Source organism: Protomyctophum bolini (genome assembly GCF_963924005.1).
Source record: "Protomyctophum bolini genome assembly, chromosome: 5".
Taxonomy (NCBI): Eukaryota; Metazoa; Chordata; class Actinopteri; order Myctophiformes; family Myctophidae; genus Protomyctophum; species Protomyctophum bolini.
The window spans coordinates 23058764-23085433 of record NC_137866.1 but is presented as its reverse complement, the minus strand read 5'-3'; the positions used below and the strand labels follow the sequence as shown (position 1 = coordinate 23085433).

The 26670-nt window shown below is 47.6% G+C and overlaps 1 protein-coding gene across 1 annotated transcript in view; it reads left to right on the top strand.

The window, feature by feature from the left end:
• The window catches only part of plxna2 (plexin A2), a 279981-nt gene that overhangs the window by 202735 nt on the left and 50576 nt on the right, over window positions 1-26670 (top strand). Inside the window, 5 exon segments of the mRNA XM_080764816.1 lie at window positions 2558-2725; window positions 5678-5771; window positions 22537-22776; window positions 23571-23714; window positions 24679-24913. Coding sequence (XP_080620942.1) covers window positions 2558-2725; window positions 5678-5771; window positions 22537-22776; window positions 23571-23714; window positions 24679-24913 — 881 coding nt within the window.

Sequence of the window (26670 nt, the reverse complement as noted above, 5' to 3'; positions counted from 1 at the left end):
CTAAAGGTGTGTTTCCTAATTTAAATTGATATTTGTTTTCCTGAGATCTGGCCTTCTTTTGGAAAATCATGACTTTGGATTTGTTCAGATTTACAGTCAGGGCCCAGTTCTGACAGTACTGCTCCAACAGGTCCAGGTGCTGCTGCAGTCCTTGTTGTGTGGGAGACAGCAGCACCAGGTCGTCCGCATAGAGCAGGAATTTGACTTCCTTATTGTCAAGGGTTAGGCCGGGGGTTCCAGACTGCTCCAACAGTAATGCTAAATCATTAATGTAGATGTTAAATAGTGTTGGAGACAGGCTGTTGCCCTGAAAAACACCTCTCCCTTGAGTGAACAGATCTGTAGATTTGTCACCAAGTTTCACTCCACATTTGTTATTGACATACATTGATTTAATTATGTCATAAATTTTACCTCCTACACCGATTTGGAGAATTTTGTAATATAGTCCCTCTTGCCAAATGGAATCAAATGCCTTTTTAAAATCAATGAAACATGCGAAGATCTTACCCTTACTTTTTTGGTGAACGTGGTGGCTAATTAGACTATGTAGAGTGTAAATATGGTCAGTGGTGCGGTGATTTGGTAGAAAGCCAATTTGCCCTTTACTCAGGGCATTGTGTTCCGTAAGGAAGGCCAGCATCCGGGCATTAATGATGCTGCAAAACACCTTCCCCAGATTACTGCTCACACATATGCCTCGGTAATTGTTAGGGTCCCATTTATCTCCACTCTTATATATTGGGGATATGAGCCCCCGGCTCCATATCTCAGGAAAGCAACCTGACTGAAGAACGAGATTGAACAACTTAAGCAGGGCCTGTTTGAGCTCAGAGCTGCTGTGTTTTAACATCTCTGACATGATACCGTCAGGGCCATATGCTTTGCCAGATTTAAGCTTTTTTATGTTGTCTTCTAATTCTTTAATTAAGATTGGATAGTCGAGGGGGTTCTGATTAGTTTTTATTGTTGATTCTAGGATTGTCAATTTGTCTCTAATTAGATTTTGTCTCTCTCTCTCTCTCTCTCTCTCTCTGTCTCTGTCTCTGTCTCTGTCTCTGTCTCTGTCTCTCTCTCTCTCTCTGTCTCTCTCTCTCTGTCTCTCTCTCCTGGTTCTACCCTTCCTTACTTCCTTCCTTATCCCCCCCCCCCATATTCCTCTTCCTTCTCCCAGGTATCTATTTAAAGCCATGCTGCGGTATAGTTTGATTGTAATGCTGTAAGGTTGAGGAGTCAAGCCGGCTTTAATGAGATATGGGCTAATTACTGGCGTTGTGCTTCTTCCACTGCGTTTCTGGCAGGGGTGAGGAGGGGGTCTAAAACGCAGGCATGCCGCTGTTAATGAACTGGGACGCATTCACGGGGGTGGGCAGGTATAGCCATGGTGAGGGAGGGAGAACAGCACACAGACACTGTGTCCTATCGGTGTACAGTATGTGTTTGGTTACGTGCACTACTAGGGCATGCATGTGTGACTGTATCCATGTGCGTGTCTGTGTGTGCGCGCCCTTTGTGAATGCATGCATGCTTTTTTTTTATATTTGGCAACCTAGGACATACCCACAGACTGGTTGTTAGAGGGTTTCAACAACTCGGGATGCCCAAAAGGGAGGCAAAAAAGGGCCTGGCAACGCATTGTGCCGTCTTGGCTCTGATTGGCAGCCTCCACATATGGCGGAGACGCTGTTATACTTATAACAACTGAGTGGCATGCTTATTGTGTCACGAAGACATGCGGTTTTGTGAAACCATTTTGGGCAGGAACCCCTTTTGGTGTTTTAACTAAGCATTATGTTATACTTTAGCTATTTTTGAAAAGTTGTGAAAATGTGGCGCAGATTTTTGAATATATATTTCAGTGCGAACATTTTTAACTAAAATATTGGCTTCTGGGGGGGTCCCTGGAGGAACTACATATTTTGAGATGGGGGGTCCGTGGCCCAATAGAGATAATTCTGGGGGTCCTTGACATGAAAAAGGTTGAGCACCACTGTCATGGGTTTTTCAGAAAGATGTTAGGATTGAAGGCCTATTCATAGTCTGGATTTTCGGTGATGAGGTGACCACCACTCCGGTGGTGAGCTGACCACCGGAGCTGAAATAACATTGAGCGGTGTTGAGTAAAAACAGAGAGAAGGGCTGGAATGGTGGCGGTGGTTTGCTCTTCACCGTGGCTTGTGTCGTCATGTTGTAGTTCGGTGGTCACCTAACCACCGAAAATCCAGACTATGTATGAGCCTTTAGAAGCGTTTATTTTTTATCGACCTCAGTCCAAAATGGGTTAACTGTGCCTTTACTATTTGTATCCTTGTACAGTATGCTCTCCTTTATCCCATTTTGGCCGGGAACCCATTTTGGTGTTAGCATCATTTTATGCTTTAGCTATTGAAAAATAGATATTTTTGAAAAATCGAAGAGCGACTGACATAGAAGTCATTTTTTTTAATCTGATCTCAGGTCAGAATGGAAAACTGTCAGGATGTATAGAAGACATTTTTAGAATCTGATCTCAGGTCAGAATGGGTTAAAATGTGTCTTTGTTGTGTGTCCACGCCAGACGGACCATGACGGAGATCGTGTGCTATTCGGCGCCCTCCCTGTCGGGCGTGGGCTCGGTGCAGGTCACTGTGAGCGTGGACCGCGCCCAGGTCAAGGAGAGCCTGGCCTTTGAGTACATCGAGGACCCCACCGTCCAGCGCATCGAGCCAGACTGGAGCATCGCCAGGTATAACTGCATATAGTAACTATACAGTATGTAGTACAGTATACCTCCACCTCCCTTCCACTGCACCACGGACTGCATGACATGTGCATGCCAGGGTTTTGTTCTTGCAGTACTTAGTTTAGACAGTTTTTTGTTTGGACTAGTCATCGGTTAGACCAGTCATTATTCCTACAACTACAACCTATCTCAGACCCTCACCTGACCCTAACCTCCCATGGGGCAGAACACCTAAACCTAACCTTAACCCATGTCTAACCAATGACTAGTCTAAACTAAGTATGCACCTCCTTTTCTTACCCATATTATCAGGGCGCATATAGTTTAGACTAGTCATTGGTTAGACATGGGTTAAGGTTAAGTTTAGGTGTGCTGCCCCGTGGGAGGTTAGGGTTAGCTTTCTGGTTTAAGGACTTCAGTGTTTTGTACCATACTATTGTATGAGTACAGAACAAAGAATGTTTGCTTTCGCCATCTTTGTTGAAGAAGAGTCTGGGCAATTAGGATTTAGTGAATTTTATATTTAGATTTAGTCTGGCTTAATCTAGTCAACTCTGAGGTAAGGAGTCTGGAGGTCAATGATTAAAGTGTGATTACCTTTGAGGGGATTGAGTACACCCATTAAGCCCATTAGTGTCAACCTCAGGCCATCAGATCATGGTCTGATTTCGAATCTAAATGGCTTTGTGTTTCTGCTATTGTCCTGACTGACTGATTTAGAGGTTTAGGATTCAATGGGATTCAATTAGGATTCAATGGTTTGTTTCTGGTTGTAGTTGTAGGACTAATGACTGGTCTAACCCAATGACTAGTCTAAACCAAAAACAGTCTAAACTATAAGTACTGCACCCCGTATTATCCCTGTCAATAAATCCACTTCCACCACCGCAGACAAGGTTTCCTTCCTCAGCTCTCTTATCCAGAGCCGTATAGAGAGGAGCCAAGCCAATCCATCTGTAATAAGCAGACACGGGTCAATAGCACACCTTCAATTACTGTTCGGCCTCTCTTCCAATTAGTGGGAGTCTGAGAGGAACCGCCACGGGCGGCAGATTGGACAGGTTGGAGAAGCTGTTGGGAGACTGTTTCTGGGCAGCTCATGAGAAAACAAGTGATTTCACTGTGATTGTTGTGGTATACGGTGTGTTTGGCAGACGGAGGACACATCACACGCTGTCGCGCTAAAAACAACTAGAGCTGAAGGAGATGAGTGATGAGTCGCAGTCGCGGGGAGAAGAAGAACAACAACGACTCTCGTCAGAGATGTATATTAAAGCCAGAGTTCTACTTCCGATGTTTTGTGAGCTTGCTAGGCATGTAACCATACACCCAACTCACGATACGATACGTATCACGATATGACGTTCACGATATTCTCAACACAATTATTCTCTTTTAATGATTTATCTTCCCCCCCCCCCCCCCAAGCTTTTTTCACAATTTTTATTTAACTACATTGCAAACGTGTAGCATTACTTTTCATGTAAAATGACTTAATTTCTGTGCAACAACTGTAAAAATTAGAAAAGGCTGCACACTCGTAGCCACGATGCTGTATATTTATTATTACCGGTATTAATATTTAATATCACACACTAGCCCCCCTAAAAAAAATATATTAATAATAATTTGAAAATCGATATTAATGTTTTATAAATCGATACATATCGTCGGGATATAATATCGATATATATCGATATACGATATATCGTTACATGCCTAGAGCTTGCAGATTGCCTGCTTTCTGTGCGCGGCACCACCCGTGCGCGACCGAACATAAATCAGGTCGAAAGAGGGAGTTAGGTGTGCACAGATCCACATTTGAAAAGTCTCAGAGGAAAGAGAGGAAATAAAAGTGCAACTCTGGGGCTCTCTCCACTTATAGTCAAACCACAACCAGAGGCAGAGGATCGAAGTCTGTAGTAAGCTGCATGGTCCCAGAAAAAGCACAGGAAAAGCACAAATGGAAATTAAAAATGTACAGGTCAGCATTAGTCTGCTCTCCCATGTAGTGCAGCCCCTATCCGCATTAACCCACAAATGGGTCCGATGCACACACACACACACACACACACACACACACACACACACATCTGACAATTCTGAATGCTCCGCGCGTCTTGTCTATAGTTGTGCTGCCACGATCCCACAATGCCTGTCCTCTTTCTTCACAATGCCGACCTTGACCAACACGACAGCAGAAAGGAAAGAACAGACAAGGGCCCGGACAGCTGCATATTATAGGGAGGGCCCCACACAAGCCAGCCAGTCTCCCCTCCATTGTTTGTGCACCTTGTTTTGTACTGAGGTTTCTACACATGCTAACTGTGCACGCCTCTGGCTGCCTCTGTTGGTATTTCAAAGATGTGCGTGTGCTGTTTGATTGTATATACAGCTACTGAAGTCAGAAATAATCTCTAATCATTCCCCCTGCAACCAAAGCGTATTATCTTCACAAAGAAACCTGGTGGAGAAGCCCAGTTCGAGACGCCCTTATTTTTTGTGCTGATGGTGAAACTTTCCAGAGAGGCCTGTTTATGGCAGGAGGTTCTCTCTTGTTTGTTTTTCCTCTTCTTTTTCCTTTCACTCATTGTCGACACATTTCTGCTCGATTGCTGTAGGTAGTTTACAAAGGCCGGTGTCAGGATTTCAGAGAAAGAAAAAGAAAGGATTTAAAACGATGCTATGCTTTGCATCCTGAGTCACCGGTATAGCCCTTCTCTTGTTTATCTATACTGTACATGAACCCCTATAGTGTTCCTATTTTTGGGGAGAGAGAGCTCTCTGCAAATATAGAAATGAGAAAAAAAACGTGCCGGAAGCCCCACGCCATTTCTGCTTGTCTGCGAGTGTCGTCAAAGGCCTAGTACAGTATATAGACCCCAGACAGTGTAACTCCGGCCGACAAGGTATATATAAGGTTCTTATACAGTATGTGATTGTGTTCTGATCCAGTGGCCACACACCCCTGGTGGTGATCGGGACCAATCTGGACGTGGTGCAGGAGCCCCGGATCCGAGTCAAGTACGGCGGACGAGAGACCGTCAATGTAAGTACAGCACGCCTTTTTTACTTTTTTTACATTACTGCAAGCCTTTTCCTTTTGTACCGTGTAAACACAGAGAAGCCCTACAGCAACGTCCAGAATACACCCACTTACTAAGCCACGTAACGTCCACTGAACTATAGGCTCTATACTTGACTGACTAAATACCACTTCATATAAGCATGCTGAGCGACATTTAGCTTGGTTGAAATCCTCCTATATCTCACCTCACTCCGTCCGTCCGTCCCAGCACTGCGACGTGTTCCCCCGACGTCCCCCTTCAACCCGGCCATCTTAAAACGGTCCAGCGAGCATCTGCATAATGCAGCTGGGTGTGGGAGTGTGGTCGCTCGATGTTTAATTAACCCATTTTGGGCGGGAAGTGCATGGAGCCCCTTTTGGTGTTAGCATTATGTTATGCTTTATAGCTATTGAAAAATATCAGATCTACAAGCTTGTAGGTCTGCAGTTTTTTGAAAAATCGAAGAACGACTGACATAGAAACGTGGCTTTTTCAGAAAACTGTCAGGATGTAGAAGACATTTTTAGAATCTGATCTCGGGTCAGAATGGGTTAAGAATTTTTACTTCAGCGCCCCTTACTTTCTCCAGGCTAGATCTCAGCCCCCCCGCTCTCTCTCTCTCTCTCTCTCTCTCTCTCTCTCTCTCTCTCTCTCTCTCTCTCTCTCTCTCCCTCAGTACCTCCTGCTGTCACTCAGCTCAGCCCTGTTATGTTACCGTACGTCAGAGTTAGTCTCCCTGAATGTGCAGAAAGGACCTCCTCACAGGGCGACTTCTACAATATAAGGACTCCTGATTGAGGGAGCGTGGCTGAGGAGGAAGGTGGAGGGTTCGAGGCGGGGGGAATTACGGTGGGGAGGTGAGGGGGAAGGGAATGTAGGGTTTAGGGGGGGGGGGGTTCGGTTGTTGGTGGTGGTGGTGGTGGGGGGGGGGGGGGTGATGTGCATGTGGGGAGTAGGGGGGCGGAGGGGCTCCTAATGGGTTTCAATGGAAGATTAACTGCCGTCAGAAGTCTGTGGTCAGCATAAAGAGTCCTGTATAATGAAAAGCGCCGGCCGAGGGGGAAATCGTTACAAATTGCATTTGTCCTTCTGTCCTATAAGGGGTCCGTGTTTAATTAAGGGAATGGGATTCCAGTGTCTGGGGTGAGGGGGGGGGGGGGCAGATGGGTGTACGGGAAGACAAGAAAAATGGAAGTATGGGGAGAGAGTAAAAGTGACAGAGAGAGAGGACGGGGTATAACGAAGCACTGTATGAGTGGACGTGCCGTGGTATTGGGAAATATATGGTACAGTAACGGCTCTGTTTGTATTCACATCACTCATCATTTTCACAAATGCATTCTGTATACTGTTTGACGTTAGGGATGCTGAGATGCACATTACACAGATGTTACTGAGCCCTGTGCTGACGTACACTTAGAATCTCAGTGGAGGCTTACACTCACACACACATGCACGCACGAGCACACACACACACACACGCCCGCACACGCACGCACGCTCCCTTTTGAATTACATTTGTTGTACCGTATACTGCCTCAATCACATGCCTCGCTTGTAGAATCTTCCAAACACATTCAATTCCAACAAGCCCTGCATGCAAACAGCCACTCCCTCCTCCTCCCTGCCACTCCCCACTTTCCATCCCTTGCATTAGTCCCGAAAATTGGCCTCAAGTGTCTAATCTCCTCAGTGACTCGGTGTTCTCGCACCAACATCCGGTTTACTCTGGCCATGGGCTTCATCATGTGTTCATGTGAACACACAGTTTCTGTAAAGAAAAATGTATTTTTTTATTTTAACCCATTCTGGGTGGGAACCCCTTTTGGTGTTAGCATTATGTCATGCTTTAGCTATATTGAAAAATAGCAGATCTACAAGCTCGTAGCGCGCCACTCGGTGGCGCGCTACGAGCTTGTAGATCTGCTATTTTTGAAAAAATCGTAAAAATGCGGCACAAATCTTTGAATATATATTCTTTCAGAGCGAACTTTTTTTTTCGACGTCAGGCCTAAATTGATTAATAATACATTTCAGGTGGTGCAGGCAGCCTTCTGTTGTTTTATGCAAGCAGGAAAACATACCACATGGATTGGAGTAAGTATAGAAACTCCTGGAGACCCAGCCAGCTGAGGCCGGATGTGACTTATTGATGCTGTCGGGGCAGAAACCTTGTCCTGCATGTCCGTAACCTTTCAGGAAACGGGGAAAAGAACCTCTGTTCCAATTGATCACACGCAGTTATTATTGAGTCACAAGTTCTCTCATAATGTCCCTATAGACAACCCCAGATAAAAACAGAAGGCCATGGAGCTTCTGCAGTTGTAGCACCTATATGGGCTCCATTTTCGTTACCGCTAAACCCCTTATCCCTACATTTCTTTGCCTGTTTTTACTATTTTGCTAAACATTTTTGAATAGTTAAAATGACCAGTCTACAAGCTCACCACGTGTCAATGTAGATTGGCTAGTTGAACTATTCGAAAATGTTTTTCAAAATAGTAAAAAAAAAAAGGCAAAGAAGTTTAGGGATAAGGGGTTTAGCGGTGACGAAAATGGAGCCCCCAGGATCTGTCTCTGGAATGACTTACCACTATCCTTAAAGAAATGCTGAGTCAGTCGATAAAAAAACTACGTTTATTTCTATTAAGGCTGCATGATATTACAAAAGCACGCATGCATTATTTGATAACATTGTTGAATACCTCGATAACGATATGACTCATGATAAGTAATTTATTTTTACACTATATACGTAGTTTTAATGTATTTCTGCTTCAGGTTAAGTTCAGCAAACGAAAGACTAAAGACAAATATCTAGCCTATTTAATTACCTGCTCTGTTGTTTGTAACTTATTTTTATTGTTAACTATTACAGTATGTAGCAGCTATACACCTACATTCTATAGCAGAGATATTTGCACTACTTTTGAGCAGTACGTGTGGGTATACCGTAGGTGCCACGACGTCCACATTGTCAGTCTACAGTACGGTCTACAGTACAGTCTACAGTACGTGTAGGGTAGGTGCCGTAACGTCCACATTGTCAGTCTACAGTACGGTCTAGTATATGTGTGTAGGTGCCGTAACGTCCACATTGTCAGTCTCCGATGCATTGAACAGTTATTCATCTCTGTACTCTGTGACCGCTCACTCACTGGCAGGCAAAAGAAGCAGCTATCTTTGAGTAAACAAAGCAGCTATCTTTGAATCCCCCAAGCACCCCCCCCCCCTCCCTCGGCAACAAGCAAGAATGATTTCTTTTTTTATTAAATACTAAGGTTACAAAAATTACCCATCACTCCTCCTTTGTCGCTGGGGGAGAACGCAAACGTCCAAGGTGCAGCCCATAAGCAATCAGGGCCGGCTGCCTGTCAAAAGCAGACCTTCAAAGCGTCACCTGCCTCTGTCTAAATTGCCTTTCTCCTTCTTCCTCCTCTCTTGCGTCACCTGCGAAGAGACGACACAAAGGGACCCGAGGGGAGGGGGGGGGGGGGGTAGTGTGGGAGACAATTTTCCTCACGACATGCTCTGTACCTGTCAACGGCTTCACAATGGAAACATTAATCATCATTCTGATTAACCCATTTAGGCCTGACGTCGAAATTAAAAAAACATCTTCTAAATCCTGACAGTTTTCTGAAATACCTCCCGTTTCTGTATCAGTTGTGCTCAATATTAATAGGTCAAGGACCCCAAAAAAATATATGTAATTGGCCACCGACTCCCATCTGAAAATATGTTGTTCCAGGGACACCCCAGAAGAAAAGATTTGAGTTAAAAACTGAAACTCTGGAAGAATATATATTCAAAGATTTCAGGCACATTTTCACGATTAAAAAAAAATAGCAGACCTACAAGCTCGTATAGCGCGCCACTCGGTGGCGCGCTATACGAGCTTGTAGATCTGCTATTGTTTCAATAGCTAAAGTATAACATAATGCTTATAGTTAAAACACCAAAAAGGCGTTCCCGCCCAGAATGGATTAAAGTTGAAATTTCTTTCTTTTCTTTTCTTTCCCGTTTTGGCAGACCGGAACAACCCCTCCCAAAAAACCCCATCAGTCTTGGCATGGATTTTGTCTGCCACATTTACTCCGTCATTAAGACGTCAGGGGAGGGGGGGGGGGGGGGGGGGGGGATGTAAGGTAAGGGGGGATAATGAGAAGGACAGATATTTGAACGCGGGGTGGGGGGTGCGATCCTTTTGTGCAATCAGCCCCGTTCTACAGAGGCATATCCCGTCATCCTCCGGAGAGCTTTGATTTAACTTTGATGTTCACTCGACGGTGATGACATACAGCACGGATTCCAATGTACATGATGATGACACTGTATATTCTGTCTATATGTTGTTGTCACGCGTCTCATTATCGGCATCAGGGGTGGCTTCTGAAACATCATACAGTAAAATATAGAGTGTTCATTTCACTCTCTGAGAGAGTAAAAAATAAACCCCCCACGCGGCTTCCATTTTACCTCCTCTTGAGTATCCGGTCCCTCCAGGTTTATATTTTCTCTTATCTGTTGCATAACCCATTCTGGGCGGGAACCCATTTTGCTGTTAGCATTCTGTTATGCTTTAGCTATTGAAAAATAGCAGATCTACAAGCTTGTAGGTCTATTTTTGAAAAATCAAAGAACCACTGACACGGAAACATAGCTTTTTTCAGAAAACTGTCAGGATGTAGAAGACATTTTTAGAATCTTATCTCAGGTCAAAATGGCATAATATCCATTTCCAGCGGTCTGTGTTGCACCCATTACGTTATCATGTGTTATTATGAGCAATAGATGAAGCAGCTCTCAGTTGAGGAAGTTTCACATTATGTGTGTGAGATTATTTCCCTTTCGTTCCACCTTGTTCAGTATTAGAGGAGATATGCTGAAAGGCATGATGGGACACATTTCAGACACTGCAGTGGGGAACGCTCCAATGTGTCTTTGAGCTCAATATGGAAGGACCAGCACTGGTCCTTCTTATAACTTATAAGGACATATCAAACCCCAGGGCTGGCAGTATAGGTTGGAACAGCATGCAAGCAGGAAACACAAGATACAGTGTATAGGAGTGTACAAGATCTTTGACTCTGTGACCCTTCATATAGCTGTCCTACGCAAAGCCTTTAATTGTCTCATCCCCTCGTCCTGTCTGTCTGTCTGTCTTTCAAAAGGCTTTATTGGCATGATAAATATGTTCTACATTGCCAAAGCATACATACAACAAAACAACATTAACATCAACATTGAGCACACAGAGACAACAACTCTCCGCGCACATAGAGACAACAAACATCCCAACAATAATGAACAACAAGCAATACAGTATAACAATGAAAATAAATTAAACAAACATAAACATAACAGCAACTTAATGACCCTGTTCAGACAGATATACCTGTCTCTTCTGTCCACTGGTTGCTGCCAAAACTGCATTTGGACTGTTCAGACCAGGCACCAGGGGTGCCCAAAAGGTAGATCGCAAAGGCTGTGCAGGTAGATCACATGACATATACCCCTAAAACATATATAATTTAAATTAAAAAATATATATAATTTGGCATCTGACACTTGAATTGAATTAAGGTGACTTGATTGATTGACAAAAATACCTATTAAGCCACAATGGAATATTTGTTTTCAAGAGTGTTGAGCACAAACATCAGTAGCATTACAAAGTTAGACCTACAAAAACTATTTCCATTTCACCACCCCTCAGGTACATTTTTCTTTTTTTTTACTATTTTCAGCAATGAGACCATACTTCTTTGTGGGTAGATCTTGTTGAGCTGGTCATTTTTTAAAGTAGCTCTTAAGTCAAAAAAGTCTGGGCACCCCTGGTTCAGACTGGACTGTTCAGAGGAGTCTCTCTCTCTCTCTCTCTCTCTCTCTTTCCTCATAATGAATTCAGCTAGGAGGGTTTTGGGGGCGGGGCCGTGTGTGTGCCTTTACAATACCATAAGCCCATCCAACTCTAGATAGAGAAGACAGGATCGGGCATGATTCCAATTATTTTTGACCTTAAGTCACTTATCATTGCCGAGCACTACGGCTCCTTTCTCCACATAGCCTGCCCTAAAGGAACGGCTGTGCCGTGTTGGCTGTTGCACATTTTGTATTTATTTTTTTATAATCGATCGAAGCCTGAGATAGGGGGGGGGGTGGCTTTTGTAGGAATACACATAATTATTTCTGTTCATCGTTATTGCGCATCACTGTGTGTCGCTCAGTTTAGTTATTAGCTTGGGGAAAAATACTTTTGGATCGTTATTTCAGTGGAGCCCAACTACGTATTCATACCCACCCTGCAGGGCTCCTGATTTACACTCACCTCACACGACACCGCCACACACACACACACACACACACACACACACACACACACACACACACACACACACCACCACCACCAACATCCTAACACGAGCTGCTTTATTGTTTGACACGACTCAGCAAAAGAAGGAATTTATTTAAGGAAGAGAAAGAGAGAGAGACGGAGTATTTTGTAGTGCGGTTTGGAAGCTTTACACTGATCCAGGTGGTTCGGTCAAGAACAACAAAGCACTTGGGTTGAGGGTTTTACTGAAGAACGTAGAGTTGTACAGAAAGCATGTGTGTGTGTGGTTCTGCAAACACACAAAAGACATAAACATAAAATTACAATAATTTCCATCAACAAAATACAACTGGCTAAATGTACAAACATCACCTGCCTAAAACATGCACACATTTCCAAACACTTTTACAACAGCACATAAAGAAATCAGTACTCACAACAAGGAGACGCACACGCTGCTGTGGTCTGTACAGAATGAGCAGAAAACTAGGCTTGACAAACTCTAAAGTGTGCTGTGCTGATTGCAGGGTGGATACAAGTGTTCACTAATTGAGAATACAGCAGGGATAGGCTAAGGTCAATTTGCCCTCTGCCAGCCAACAGTTCTTAATTGAGGAGGTCAACAGCATGACCTCATCTCAGTACTTTATTTGAGCTGGCCTTTTTCACACGGAGAGAGAGGGACACAGAGAGACGAAAAAACAGTGTTGATTGAGAACCGTGGTAAAACGGGAGAAGCACACACTATTGCGCGCGCACGCACGTAGCAGATGGTAGTCAGAGCTGTAGTTGATTTGCAAATGTCTTGGCCATTCCAAACATGACAGGCAAGGGAGGAGAGGATGCTGCCACAGCATCTGGGACTGTCTGGTATTACCATGTCACCGTTCCAACAGCGGCATAACGGGCCGTAGCAGAACTTATGGGAGGTTTTCTCTCTCTCTCAAACGCAATCAGCCATAATATTATATTCCCATCTGCTGATCGGTGGAAGAGAGCTTATTAAAAATGAAGTTGATGCTAAAGAAGTCGGCACATACATACTAGTACTTGTGTCACGCTTACTGCAGGTTGATGCGGCAACACCTGCATTTCCCCATGGGGATCAATAAAGGTTTATTATACAACAGGTCGTTTCGAGGAATCAATCTGATTGGTTGAAACAGCCTTCAATCCGTGGATCAAACCAGCACCATTCACCACCTAATCAAAACAAAGAATTCAGCTGCTCTGTCTTGCCTACGAGAAGGAGGATGGAAATTTTAGGTTGTCTAAAGTGCCTCTCTCGAAGAGAGTCATATGGGTCCGAGACACTTGGTGGCGCTGGAGCACAGAACAAAACATAAACTCACGAGCTAATTTATTGGTTCGTGGAGCTGTCACTCAAGGCGGCGCCTCCGGTCCTGACCCGCAGGTATAAAACCGGTGGGCGTGAACGCCGAGTCATTCCTACATTTTTCTGCGCTTGGATGCACACAGCACAACGAGTACACCAAAGTTCACACCGGCTGTTGAAGTTGTATTTTCCCGAAAGACGGACGAGTCTAAAACCGACTTGTACCGCGGGGATTCGCAGCCACAAGAAGGTGTTTTTCTCTCTACGAGCTACTAAGCAGATAAGTCAAATAAGACTCATAACACAAGTGCCTGCCCGGCGGCTTGTTGTTCTGTCTTCCCTCTCATTACCCTCTAGCTAGCGTTGTTAGCTGTCAGCTAGCTCCGTTAGCCTGTCTGTGGTTTAGCTTCAGCGTTGCTGCCGCCTCTTTTCTCCACGGCTAGCCTCTCGTTAGTCGCTGACTAATCTGAGTCCTAGCCGCAGCCCGCAGCCTCGCTTCTACACCTCTCGGTGACGGCGGGCATACCGGTACGTTACGGCCATACCACCCTGAACACGCCCGATCTCGGAAGCTAAGCAGGGTCCGGCCTGGTTAGTACTTGGATGGGAGACCGCCTGGGAATATCAGGCGCTGTAAGCGTCTACATCTACCGCAGGCTAGACGGGCCGCATTCTCAACCCTTCCCCACTCTCTCTCAACCCTTCCCCGCATTGGGGACAAGAAAAGGGTCTCCCTGGCTCCCTCCATTACACGGTGGGCCAGCAACAACACGTGGGGTAGCCTTCAGCCGTCGACTGAAGGCTAACCACTGTGTGTGTTCCGCTTCACGTTACCCTCTATAGTAGGGGAGTTAAGTGAGAAAAATATTTTTATTTAGTAGTGGTGCTAAATAAATAATAATTTTTTTTTCCTCCACCATGGCTACAGATGGCCACGATGATGGACCCCTTCCAAGGCTCTGTTTCAACAGGGTTTGTAACAACCTCTTGACTAAAGAAGTTTCCACTTGGGCTACTGATTCTTCCTCAGACTACAACCAATACCCAAGATGGCCTGCGGGGGTGGCGACAGCCCTCCCCAATTCCCAGTGGTGCACCACGAGTCCTACTCTTCTACTCCACCACCACTTTTCTTTTTATCCTGTTTTGTGAGTTACAGACAGCTTTTCCTCACAACAATTTTGTTATAGTATATATTATTATTATATAATGATATTATATTATAACTTAAAAGTGAAGTGCTTCTACAATGTCTTGGACTGCTGGTTCCTTCTTCAAGCTACACCAACACCCAAGATGGCCTGCGGGGGTGATAAAGGCCGCCAACAACAAGCTCCACACGCTCTTCACCGCACTGGTAAACAGACCTGTGGAGCCAGACCCAAGACATCAGCCAGGCCTCGCCGGCTTGCTCTGGGTGCTGCTCTCCCTCCAGCGGGATCTAGTCAGCCCACCACCTCGTCCTCTCTCTTCAGACCCCTCAACCTCGACGCGTCTCAGAGACACCGTGACGAGTCCTTCCTGGGCTCCTCCCCTGCCGGGAAGGCGGCTCGGACCGCCAACAACAAGCTCCACATGCTCTTCACCTCACTGGTAAACAGGCCTTGGAGCCAGACCCAAGACATCAGCCAGGCCTCGCCGGCTTGCTCTGGGTGCTGCTCTCCCTCCAGCGGGAGGCCTCCACCGACACTGCTACTACTTCACGCAGCGGCCGAAGGCACGAGTCTCACTCGACGTGACGACCCTCAACAACCGACTGCTTCCCTCAACATTACAGGTATGTACATTGTGAAGCTAGGTTTGTTTAGCTGTTTAGCTAACCTTTTCGAGGTCGGGAGTAGCAACCTCATTGGATGGCCGACGCCACCCTAGAATGTTTAGCATTCCAGTTAGGCTGTTTTCAAGGTGCCACACCAACTCGTCTATGACATAGCCATAGCATCGGAGCTACTTCGGCTATTGTCTCACGCTGCTCTCATACGGTCACTGAATGCCTCACGTTGCTGTCCAACAGCCAACGTGACGGCTGCCAGGATTACGACCGGCACAGCGTCTTTGGAGGGGCCGATCGGACCCTGCAACTCCGTCTCCAGGAGGAGCGTGCTCAGACGCTTTCCCATGCCTTGGGCCCCGTCCAGGGTGTAGCAGCCCCAGACTGCACACCGGGACCGCTCCCCAAAGAAAGGCAAAAGCTCTTGACACAGATCCCCACCATGGGTGGGTCTGTGGCCAAGCTGCACAGTATGTACACGACAAAAATCACTGTCGGGGGACCACCGCTTCCCCTGTCCCAGGTTTTTCAGAGCACATTACACGGCTAGCTGGAAGGAGCCCATGACTCTCCCGGCTACCCTGCGACGCTCTCAATGCTTCAGAGCTCCCTTCTTCAGGAGAGGGGCCACGGCCCTACTCCTGAACAGTTGGCTAGAGTTCGTCTCCTACATGAGAAAATTGTGACCTTCACGTACTGACTCACCGACCTGACCGGCCTTATGGCCACCGCTTCCATCACCTCAGAGCATGCTAGGTGGCTGGAAGCCTCACCTGGTCTGGATCCCGTTGCCCAGAGAGAGTTTTCCGAGGGTGCTATCATCCCCGGAGGCCTCTTCAGAGGCGCACTCGAGAGGATCACCCTCAACGTGGAGGTGCAGCGTCCAGGCGGCGAGGCCCTGACCAGCAGCCGAAGTAACACACTCCCTACCCTCCCCCCATGCGCCGGGCCCAGCACCGGACGTAGCAGTCTCGGACTGCACGTCCAGTCCGCCCGCAATGCGCTTCTGGACCATGGCACAGGTGGGCGTCCTGGGCGTCCCTGTAGCCAGGTCCCTCGATATTGTTTGCACAAGTACAGCATTTTTTGTCTGTAGTACAGGCTATGCCACAATACAAAAAGACAACAAAACAATATCCACGGAGGGGGGGACATGAACCCACTGCCACGGGGGCCCCATGGGCCCCCCCCCGACGCAGTGGGGCAGGGCATAAGGTCAGTGGCGTACCAAAACGCCACTGGGGAGACGGGTCATGCCCAATTTTCTCCGACATGCTAGGGAACACTACCCCCAGGCGGGGCGTGCCTCCCATAGCCGGAGAGAACCCACTAGCCAAGCACCTGGCACAGTGGGAGTGGTGCGGAGCATCCCCGTGGATCCTCAACACCATAGCGAAGGGCTACAGACTCCAGTTCGCAGAACACCCCCAGCGTTTTCAGAGGTCATCTTCACCAACGCCGGGGGTCCGGAGGGTCTGATTCTCCAACAGGAGATAGCTTCCTTGCTGGAGGAGGATGCCGTCAGAGAGGTACCCTTGGCCCAGCGTCGCAGCGGGCTCTACTCCCGCTACTTTCTGGTCAAGAAAAAGGGGGGGGGGGTCTACGTCCCATCCTGGACCTGCGGATACTCAACAGGCACCTCAAGTCTTTTCAGTTCAAGATGCTGACGGCCGAGTCTCTGGTGCGCTCCATACGCCCAGGCGACTGGCTCACATCCATAGATCTAAAAGACGCCTATTTCCACATCCCTATTTACCCACCTCACAGGAAGTTCCTGCGGTTTGGGTTCCAAGAAAAGGCTTATGAGTACACGGTCCTTCCATTCGGGATGTCCCTCAGTCCCAGAGTGTTCCGTCCGCTGTACGGAGGCCGCTCTGGCACCCCTGAGACTTCTGGGTCTATGGGTGTCCAGTTACATAGACGGCTGTCTCCTATGTTCGGATTCAGCAGAGGAGGCCGCGAGGAACACGACTCGGGTCGTGTCCCATGCGACCTCACTGGGTTTCAGGATAAACCTAGCCAAGAGCATGCCTACCCAATCCACGGATTTCATGGGCATCACTCTGGACTCTGTCTCCTACAGGGCTCCGCTGAGTCGGGACAGGGTCAACGACCTCCTGAAGTGCGTGACCATGTGCAAGACAGGCCGCACACTTCCACTGGGTACGTGTCTACGGATGGCCGGACTCATGGCCTCGGCCATCTCTCTGGTAGGTCTGGACAGACTCCATATGAGGCCTTTTCAGCGTTGGCTGAAATCCCTCTTCCACCCTTGCCCCAAGGACCTAGACCTATGGGTCTGGCCCGTGAGAGGCTAATGCTGACTGAGGCCGGTTTCCCTCCGAATGTTGTCGCAACGATTCAGAAGGCCAGAGCCCAGTCGACAATGACCCGCTACGACACAGCCTGGGGTGTGTTCGAGCAGTGGTGCTCAGAACGACCTAACCAGGTTATCCCATTCCAAGCTTCAGTAGTTTACGCCCTGACATTCCTGCAGGAGTTCCTAGACAGAGGTCTAGGCCTCTCCTCAGTGAGAACCCACTTAGCAGCCATCTCGGCCTGCCAAATGGGCGTTAACGACCAGACAGTATGGAGACATCCGCTGGCAAAACGGTTTGTGAAGGGCGTACGCAGGGTACACAGGGTCGACAGACCCCTGGTCCCCTCTTGGGCTCTGTCTCTAGTCCTCAGGGCTCTAAACAATGAGCCCTTCGAGCCACTGCAGACGGCTGACCTGAAATGTCTTACACTAAAGCCAGCCCTCCTGGTCGCCCTGACGTCCGCTAAGAGGGTCAGCGATCTACACGCACTTTCGACCAGAGTGACAGTGTCCTCGAACTGCACTCTAGCTCTGTAATGGTGGTCGAACAGAGGTGTTCTGACGGAGGGGGTCCCGAGGGGTCTCCCCACAGTCAGGAGGTTGGTCACCGCCGACGCCAGCCTCTCCGGTTGGGGCGCCACCCACGACGGGAGGATGGCCAGGGCCGTGTGGGATGCCGCATTACGCTCCTCCCACATCGGCTACTTGGAACTACTGGCAGTGTTCCTGGCACTCCGAGAATTCGAACAATTCCTCAGAGGTCACCACGTCCTGGTTCGTTTCCGAAAACACCACGACGGTTTGTTACATCAACAGGCAGGGGGGACTTCGGTCCTCTCGCCTGTGTTCTCTGTTTTATGCGTTCCCCCGTTGGAACTGATTCCGCATGTCCTAGCCAGGGTGCGGGATCAGGGATCAGAGCTGCTACTAGTAGCTCCAGCCTGGGGATCTTGGAGACAGGACATAGTCCCTCTCCTGTTCAAAGAACCATGGCAGCTTCCTCTGTGGAGGGACCTGCTGACCCAGGCCGGAGGAGAGATCTTTCACCCACGTCCTCAGGACCTAGATCTCTGGGTTTGGCCCGTGAAGGGGCGTCGCTAGAAGCGATTGGCCTGCCTCCGAATGTCGTAGAGACGATCCTTGGTGCCAGGGCTGCCTCCACCAGACGACGTTATAACACTGCCTGGCTTGTGTTTGAGCGTTGGTGCTCGGACAGACAGGAAGAGGTCTTCCCTTTTCAGACGTCTGTGAGACACATTCTGATTTTCCTACAGGAGTTCTTGGACAGGGGTCTTGGTCTCTCCTCAGTCAAGATCAACCTGGCGGCCGTAGCGGCCTATCAGGTTGGTATGAACAACAGACCATTCAGTGAACACCTGCTGATCCGTCAGTTCATGGAAGGAGTTGCGCGCCTCAGAGCGGTCGCCAGATCTCTGGTCCCCTCGTGGGACCTGACGATAGTCTTGGACTCCTTGATGAGAGACTCCTTCGAGCCACTGGAAACGGTGGACCTGAAGTTCCTCTCTCTGAAAACCGTTTTGCTTGTCGCCCTGACGACAGCAAAGCGGGCTGGTGACATGCACGTTCTCTCAATGAGCAGCGGCTGCTTGAGATTCAGTGGTAATGACACCAGGGTCACGCTCAGGCCGAACCTTTCATTTCTACCTAAGACCTTTCCCTCGGGCTGCTCGCCTGTGGATCTCACGGCCTTCCATCCTCCTCCCTTCTCTTCGGTGGAGGATAGGAGACTACATTGTCTCTGTCTTATGAGGGCCCTGAAAGTCTACAGGTCAAGGACTGCCCCCTTCAGGCTGGGTGAGCAGCTCTTTGTAGCCTGGGATTCCCAGTGGAAGGGTAAACCCATTTCGAAAGTAAGACTCTCGCAGTGGATTATGGAGGCTATAAGGTTAGCCTATACCTCGTGTGGTTCTGAACCCCCAGAGGGTCTACGTGCACACTCTACAAGAGGTTTGTCTGCATCCTGGGCCTTGGCCAGGGGAGTCCCGATTCAGGATGTCTGCGCTGCGGCGAGTTGGTCGTCTCCGTCGACCTTCGCCACGTTTATAACCTGGATGTGGCCCCTGCAACCCTGGGACATGCAGTCCTGGGGGTTGCCGCCCATTTGAGTCAGGAAGTCTGACTGTTTTTTGTTTTGGTCAAGAGGTCCCTTCTGGCCCCTGGCCTTTAAAAACCTTCTCAGTCTCCCTTGCGGGAGGGACGCACATTCACGTGACGTCTCTCTGGAAAAAGGGGGACCGTGGAGCGGTCCTGTCAGCCGGGGTGATCATACGGGAGTTTTATGATGACCCATATGACTCTCTTCGAGAGAGGCACTTTAGACAACTTCGGGTTACTTCAGTAACCTCAGTTGTATAAGTGACTCGAAGAAGAGAGTCATTGAACTGCCCGTCTGCTTTGGCAGGCGGCAGAAAAATGGTTGATAGGAATGACTCGGCGTTCACGCCCACCGGTTTTATACCTGCGGGTCAGGACCGGAGGCGCCGCCTTGAGTGACAGCTCCACGAACCAATAAATTAGCTCGTGAGTTTATGTTTTGTTCTGTGCTCCAGCGCCACCAAGTGTCTCGGACCCATATGACTCTCTTCTTCGAGTCACTTATACAACTGAGGTTACTGAAGTAACCCGAAGTTACAGTGACATCTTGCGTCGCAAACGGATTTCTTAAATGCGCACGCACGCGCGCACGCGGGGTGCATACTTAGTTTAGACTAGTCATCGGTTAGACATGGGTTAAGGTTAGGTTTAGACTAATGACTGGTCTAACCAATGACTAGTCTAAACCAAAAACTGTCTAAACTAAGTACTGCACCCACGCGCACACACTCACGTACGTACGCACGCACGCACGCTCGCGCGCACACACACACACACACACACACACACACACACACACACACACACACACACACACACACACACACACACACACACACTTTTATGATGGTTTCTATCACATCTATACCACTTCCAACTTGAATAGTGTGACACGCCGACTTTGGTTCCTCCTTCAGTGCAAAGAATAAGTATGTTTTGGTTTCCAGTTCGTGTAGGGATCTGAACCAATGAGTTGGTTCAAAATTATAGGCGGGGAGGGGGAAAAAGAACGTAACGGGTTCATCCCGGGTGTTTAGAGGGCTCTCAGTGAGAGCTGAATGAGTCTGCTGGGCTGTGGGAGAGCAGCTCTACTCACTAACTGGTACTGTAGGAGTGCTGCTCGCCACCGTTCGCCTGCTTTGCTGTTTACCTCTAATTAAGTTACATCCCCAGAGAGAGAGAGAGAGAGAGCTGGGAGGGAGAGAAGAGGTATAGAGATACTGCAACCCTGCCCTGGCAGTGATCAATCCTCCCTGTTTAGAGCTGCTTCTCTGAGAACTGCTTCTCTGAAAGCGTGGACGGATGGAACTCTATGTGCTCCGAAACAATAACAAAGACACTGTTCCTATTCGTTTTGAAACGGCTCATCTACGTACAAGCTGCATCTATGCTCCAAAACAGCTCATGGGCCGATTCATACTGCTATTTTAGAGCCGAATAAAAGTCGGTTCGGCTCTGTAGAGCCTACAATGTGACGTCATTTGAGGTTCGGGGGCGGGGTGGGTACCGTCCTAAAGTCGTCTCTTCGGTGCTACTGAAAATTTCTGACGAGCCGAAATCATTTCGGCACTACAGCGCCGAAACAGCGCTGGTATGAATCGGCCCTTAGTCACACCAGGGGTCACGTTGCCACTCCGATCCGTCAGCGTGACAGCTTCCACCGTTTCCCACGTTTTGCTTTGAGGTTGGAATTCCTCCTATATAGCCTTTTTGTCAAAGAAAGCAGTTTATCTCCTGATTTTTATGGACCTGCGGGTTTCCTCCTCGATAAAGTCAGCTTTAATGGCAGCCCAGTAAAACCCATTGTTCTCCTTTTCCCCCTTCCTGTGAGGAGAAAGATGGGCTTTAACGTGCACATTATTGGCAGCGCGGCACGCTCGGCGGCGCGGGGTTTATGCCGGTGCCGATGCGCATTAACCCATTCTGACTGACCTGAGATCAGATTCTATAAATGTCTTCTACATCCTGACAGTTTTCTGAAAAAGCTATGTTTCTATGTCAGTCGTTTTTTCAAAAATATCAGACCTACAAGCTCGTAGTGCGCCACTCGGTGGCGCGCTATGAGCTTGTAGATCTGATATTTTTCAATAGCTAAAGCATAGCATAATGCTAACACCACAAAAAGGTGTTCCCGCCTAAAATGGTTTAAGAAACAGCACACCCCGGGGTTGTAATAACCGGGACATGAGAGTGTAACTCTGTGACTGTGGGATGGTTTTATTTTGGAAGCAGATGGAAATAGAATAATTATGACCGCCATCCAAAGCAACTGTATAACGTCTTCTATCTAAGCCCCTCCCGCTCGACTGGCTCCACGTTTCATGTTTCATTTCGGTGGGTGCTTATAGGTCGGCAGAGTGTGTTGCACAAAGTGCATCCCCGAAAGCATCTTAAAACCTGGATTTTCTCTCTCTTAACATGTTCCCTTTCTTCTCTGTCTCTCTCTCTGTGAAAAAGGCCAGCTCAAATATACTCACGTACTGAGCTGAGGTCATGCTGACCTCCTCAATTAAGAACTGTTGGCTGGCAGAGGGCAAAATGACCTCAGCCTATCACTGCTGTATTCTCAATTAGTGAGCACCTGTATCCACCCTGCAATCAGCACAGCACACTTTTAGAGTTTGTCAAGCCTAGTTTTCTGCTCATTCTGTACAGACCACAGCAGCGTGTGCGTCTCCTTGTTAACCACACACACATGCTTTCTGTACAACTCTACGTTCTTCAGTAAAACCCTCAACCCAAGTGCTTTGTTGTTCTTGACCGAACCACCTGGAGCGGTGTAAAGCTTCCGAACCGCACTACAAAATATTTGGTCCTTCTGATCTGATTGATGTCTCTCTCTCTCTCTGTCTCCTTCTTCTCCCCAGGTGTGTAAAGTGCTCAACACCACCAGTATGAGTTGCTTGGCTCCGTCCCTGATGGCCGAGTACCACCCGGGGCTGGACACGGTGAAGCACGCCGACGAGTTTGGCTTCATCTTCAACAACGTGCAGGCGCTGCTGATCTTCAACAACACCAACTTCCTGTACTACCCCAACCCGTACTTTGAGCCCCTGAACGCCAACGGCGTCCTGGAACAGAAACCGGGCTCGCCTATAATTCTCAAGGTAGGGGGCCTTCATTTTTTATTTTTTTTAACCCTCTTATGGCCATTGGCCACCCTAATTAACAGTGGATTGTGCCTTCTATACCTGCACTATTCATATGTTTAATTCGTCATTTTAATGCCAATAGAAAAATCTGTGACATACACACTCTATATCTCATTCTATTCGTGCGAGAGCGTGCACGCGAGGAGTTTTAGGTAGATTACATCGTCCGTTAGCCAAACAAGCTAAAGGTTGCTACATTTTGATACATTAAAAGCCCCCGATTATAGGGAATAAAGCAATTACGTAATTTACGTCAACGGTTATGATGGCTTTTTTTATTCATTACGTCAATAGCCATGAGGGGGTTAATGTAGGGCCTTTTTTGTTATTATTATTTTTTTTTCTTCCAGTTTTAGCTTATACTTTGTATCCTTATTTTATCGAATGAAATAATGGCTGCTATTTCATAAATCCGGCTGTAGGATTGTTCATGTTAAATATCAACTTATATAACAGAAATGAATGTGTTATGCCTTCTTACACACGGCACTAAATACATATTGGGGCCCCCTGAGGATTGTTCAAAATATGCTAGTCGTCTCAGAGCTCCAAAAAACGTCTAATGCTGGTTGAGTCTAATGCTTTAATCCAGAGGATCATTCTCTTTGATCACAGCGGGGGAGATCGTATACTATATGGACACAGCTGTGCCACGACGCAGGGCTCCAATTTCAAGTCCCTTTTTAGGGTGACATATTATACATATCTGAGCTTATACCCCCCTACTCTCTGTGTGTGTGTGCCCACAGGGCAGAAACCTGGTCCCCCCAGCGTCCGGGGGAAAGCTCAACTACACAGTGTTGATAGGAGAGACCCCCTGCCACCCCGTCACCGTGTCTGAGAGCCAGCTGCTGTGTGAGCCACCCAACCTCACTGGACAGTACAAAGTCATGGTCAGTGGTCTGTTCTGTCTGTTCTGTCTGTCTGTTCTGTCTGTTCTGTCTGTTCTGTTCTGTCTTTCTGTTCTGTCTGTCTGTCTATGCATTTCCAGTCTCTCTCTCTCTCTCTCTCTCTCTCTGTATCCACACCTCAAAACAACCTGTTCATGCCACTATCACTGCCCGTACTGCTGTTTACTTCTGACCCCTGTTTCAAGTCACTGTACTTACTGTACTCTCACTATGCTTGTCCAGAGAGAGTTGGGGGGGGGGGGGGGAGTGGGTGGGAGAGGATGAGCAAGCTAACTGTACCTGTACATGTCTGTATTGTCTATTGTTGTGCACTGTCTATTTGTGTAACTGCACTGTACTGTGTGTAATGTTTTTCCCTGTGTACGGGACCCCCTCTAAAATGAGATCTCAAGGGGCTATCCTTTCAATAGAATTCTGAGCATTCTCTCTCTCTCTCTCTCTACATCCTTCTCTTGCTATCCATCCATATATGTATTTGTGTATTTGGGAGGGGGGGGGGGTAAAAAGCGTAACAGAGTGACTGTACTGTCAGGGTTCGGCGAAAATCCACGGCAATTAATTTCTAGTTGCCAGCTCACTTATCGAGTGCATGCCTCAGACCCACAACCTGCTCAACAGCCATGTGTACAGTAGGTGGACACTGTGGCAGTTTCAGTGCAGCAGTACTTAGTTTAGACAGTATTTGGTTTAAACATTGGTTCAGACCAGTCATTAGTCCTACAACTTCAACCTATCTCAAACACTCACCCTAAACCTTAACCTCTCACAGGGCAGCAGCACACCTAAACCTAACCTTAACCCATGTCTAACCAATGACTAGTCTAAACTAAGTATGCACCCCGGAAGTCTTTGCTTGTATATCATGCTTTCCTATAGCAATGGAGAAGAATCACACCGTGATTCAGTTTTTTGCCTGTGTGTGTGTGTCTATATTCCTGTCTCTCAGGTCCAGGTGGGCGGTCTCCACGTGTCCCCGGGCGCCGTCCACATCCTGTCCGACAGCCTGCTCACGCTGCCGGCCATCGTCAGCATCGCCGCGGGCGGCGGCCTCCTCCTCATCATCGTCATCCTCGTGCTCATCGCCTACAAGCGCAAGTCGCGCGAGAACGACCTCACGCTCAAGCGCCTGCAGATGCAGATGGACAACCTGGAGTCGCGCGTCGCCCTGGAGTGCAAGGAAGGTCAGTGTGGCAGAGACTAGGTCCCGTTGACTTTTATTCTTTTAAACCCCTTATCCCTAAACTTCTTTGCCTTTTTTTTTACTATTTTGAAAAACATTTTTGAATAGTTCAACTAGCCAATCTACATTGACACGTTGTGAGCTTGTATAGACTGGCCATTTTAACGATTCAAAAATATTTTACAAAATAGTAAAAAAAAAGAAAAAAAAGGAAAAGACGTTTAGGGATAAGGGGGTTTAGCGGTGACGAAAATGGAGCCCTTCAAATCTCTGGGGGCGAAGAAAGTCAATCTACAACCTCGCGACACAACGCGACACGTTTGTGAGCTTGGTTAAATTGGCTATTTTCACCGAGTGTTCGTCCCAGAAAAGGGACTCTATGGGCGTCGTGTGATTAAGTGCCAGAGCCATACGGTTGGACTTCACTAAGACCATCGATTGACATCAAAGTACCAACAGCCACGGCCGTAATGGGCCTCCATCGCTTGGCTGGGAATTTCCATTTGGAGTTAACCCATTCTGACCTGAGATCAGATTAAAAAAAATGTCTTCTACATTCTGACAGTTTTCCATTCTGACCTGAGATGAGATTAAAAAAAATGTCTTCTATGTCAAGTCGCTCTTCGATTTAATTTTTTTTAGCAGACCTACAAGCTTGTAGCGCGCCACTCGGTGGCACGCTATGAGCTTGTAGATCTGCTATTTTTCAATAGCTAAAGCACGACACGATGCTAACACCAAAAGGGGTTTCCGCCCAGAATGGCTTAATGATGATGGGAGCCGGTCCGTCGTGCAGCAGATGAATGGGATGCTGAATGGGGTTCAGTGGTGCATGGAGCAATCATCATGTGTATTGTACATGTAGAAATGGATATTTCTACATGTACAATACATACTGCTTCGCCCGAATTACAGCGTGTGAGTGTGTGTGTGTGTGTGTGTGTGTGTGTGTGTGTGTGTGTGTGTGTGTTTTGAATTATGCAGTTGAGATATAGTCCTAAATCTGGGTCAGTGAGTCATTTTGGTGTACAGCCTAGTGTACAGTACTGGTGTACAGTCACTTTGCCCTGCACACATCACCCGTATTATCATTCACTGAGTTTACAAAGTCTGTATGCACGCACGCACGCGCGCACACACACACACACACACACACACACACACACACACACACACACACACACACACACAATCACACACACACACACACACACACACACACACACACACACACAGAGAGAGACACAAGAGTACATCTTATTTAGTTCTGGTTCGTCACAACATTAGAAGCAATAATACATCGGCAATAATACAGTACATTACGTTAACCTGAGCATACAGTACATCTGTATTTGTGCAGACACACACACAGTACACAATGGGCTCCCATATGACCCTGCATGTGTGAAGAGGTGGCATGGCAGGCGTCCTCACCTCACCTGACCTGACCTTTTTACTCCCTCTACTCGGAACGACAGCAGACTTGACCTCTGAACCCACTCTCTCTAGTCTAAAGCAACAGGTTAGAGACAGCCCGTCCACACCTAAGCACCATTACTAGAACTCTAAATACAGTACCAGTGTAAGACGTGCACTGCACACATCCCTGAGTGAGGGCTGGCGCTTTGGCACCGGGGGGTCAGATCAACATTATGGATTGCCAGTCTGTGTACTGGCCATATATGGAGCGTGTCTTGAGTGTAGAGGATTTGATGATGTCAGACTGACATATGCGTGACCATATATGGAGGCGTGGGG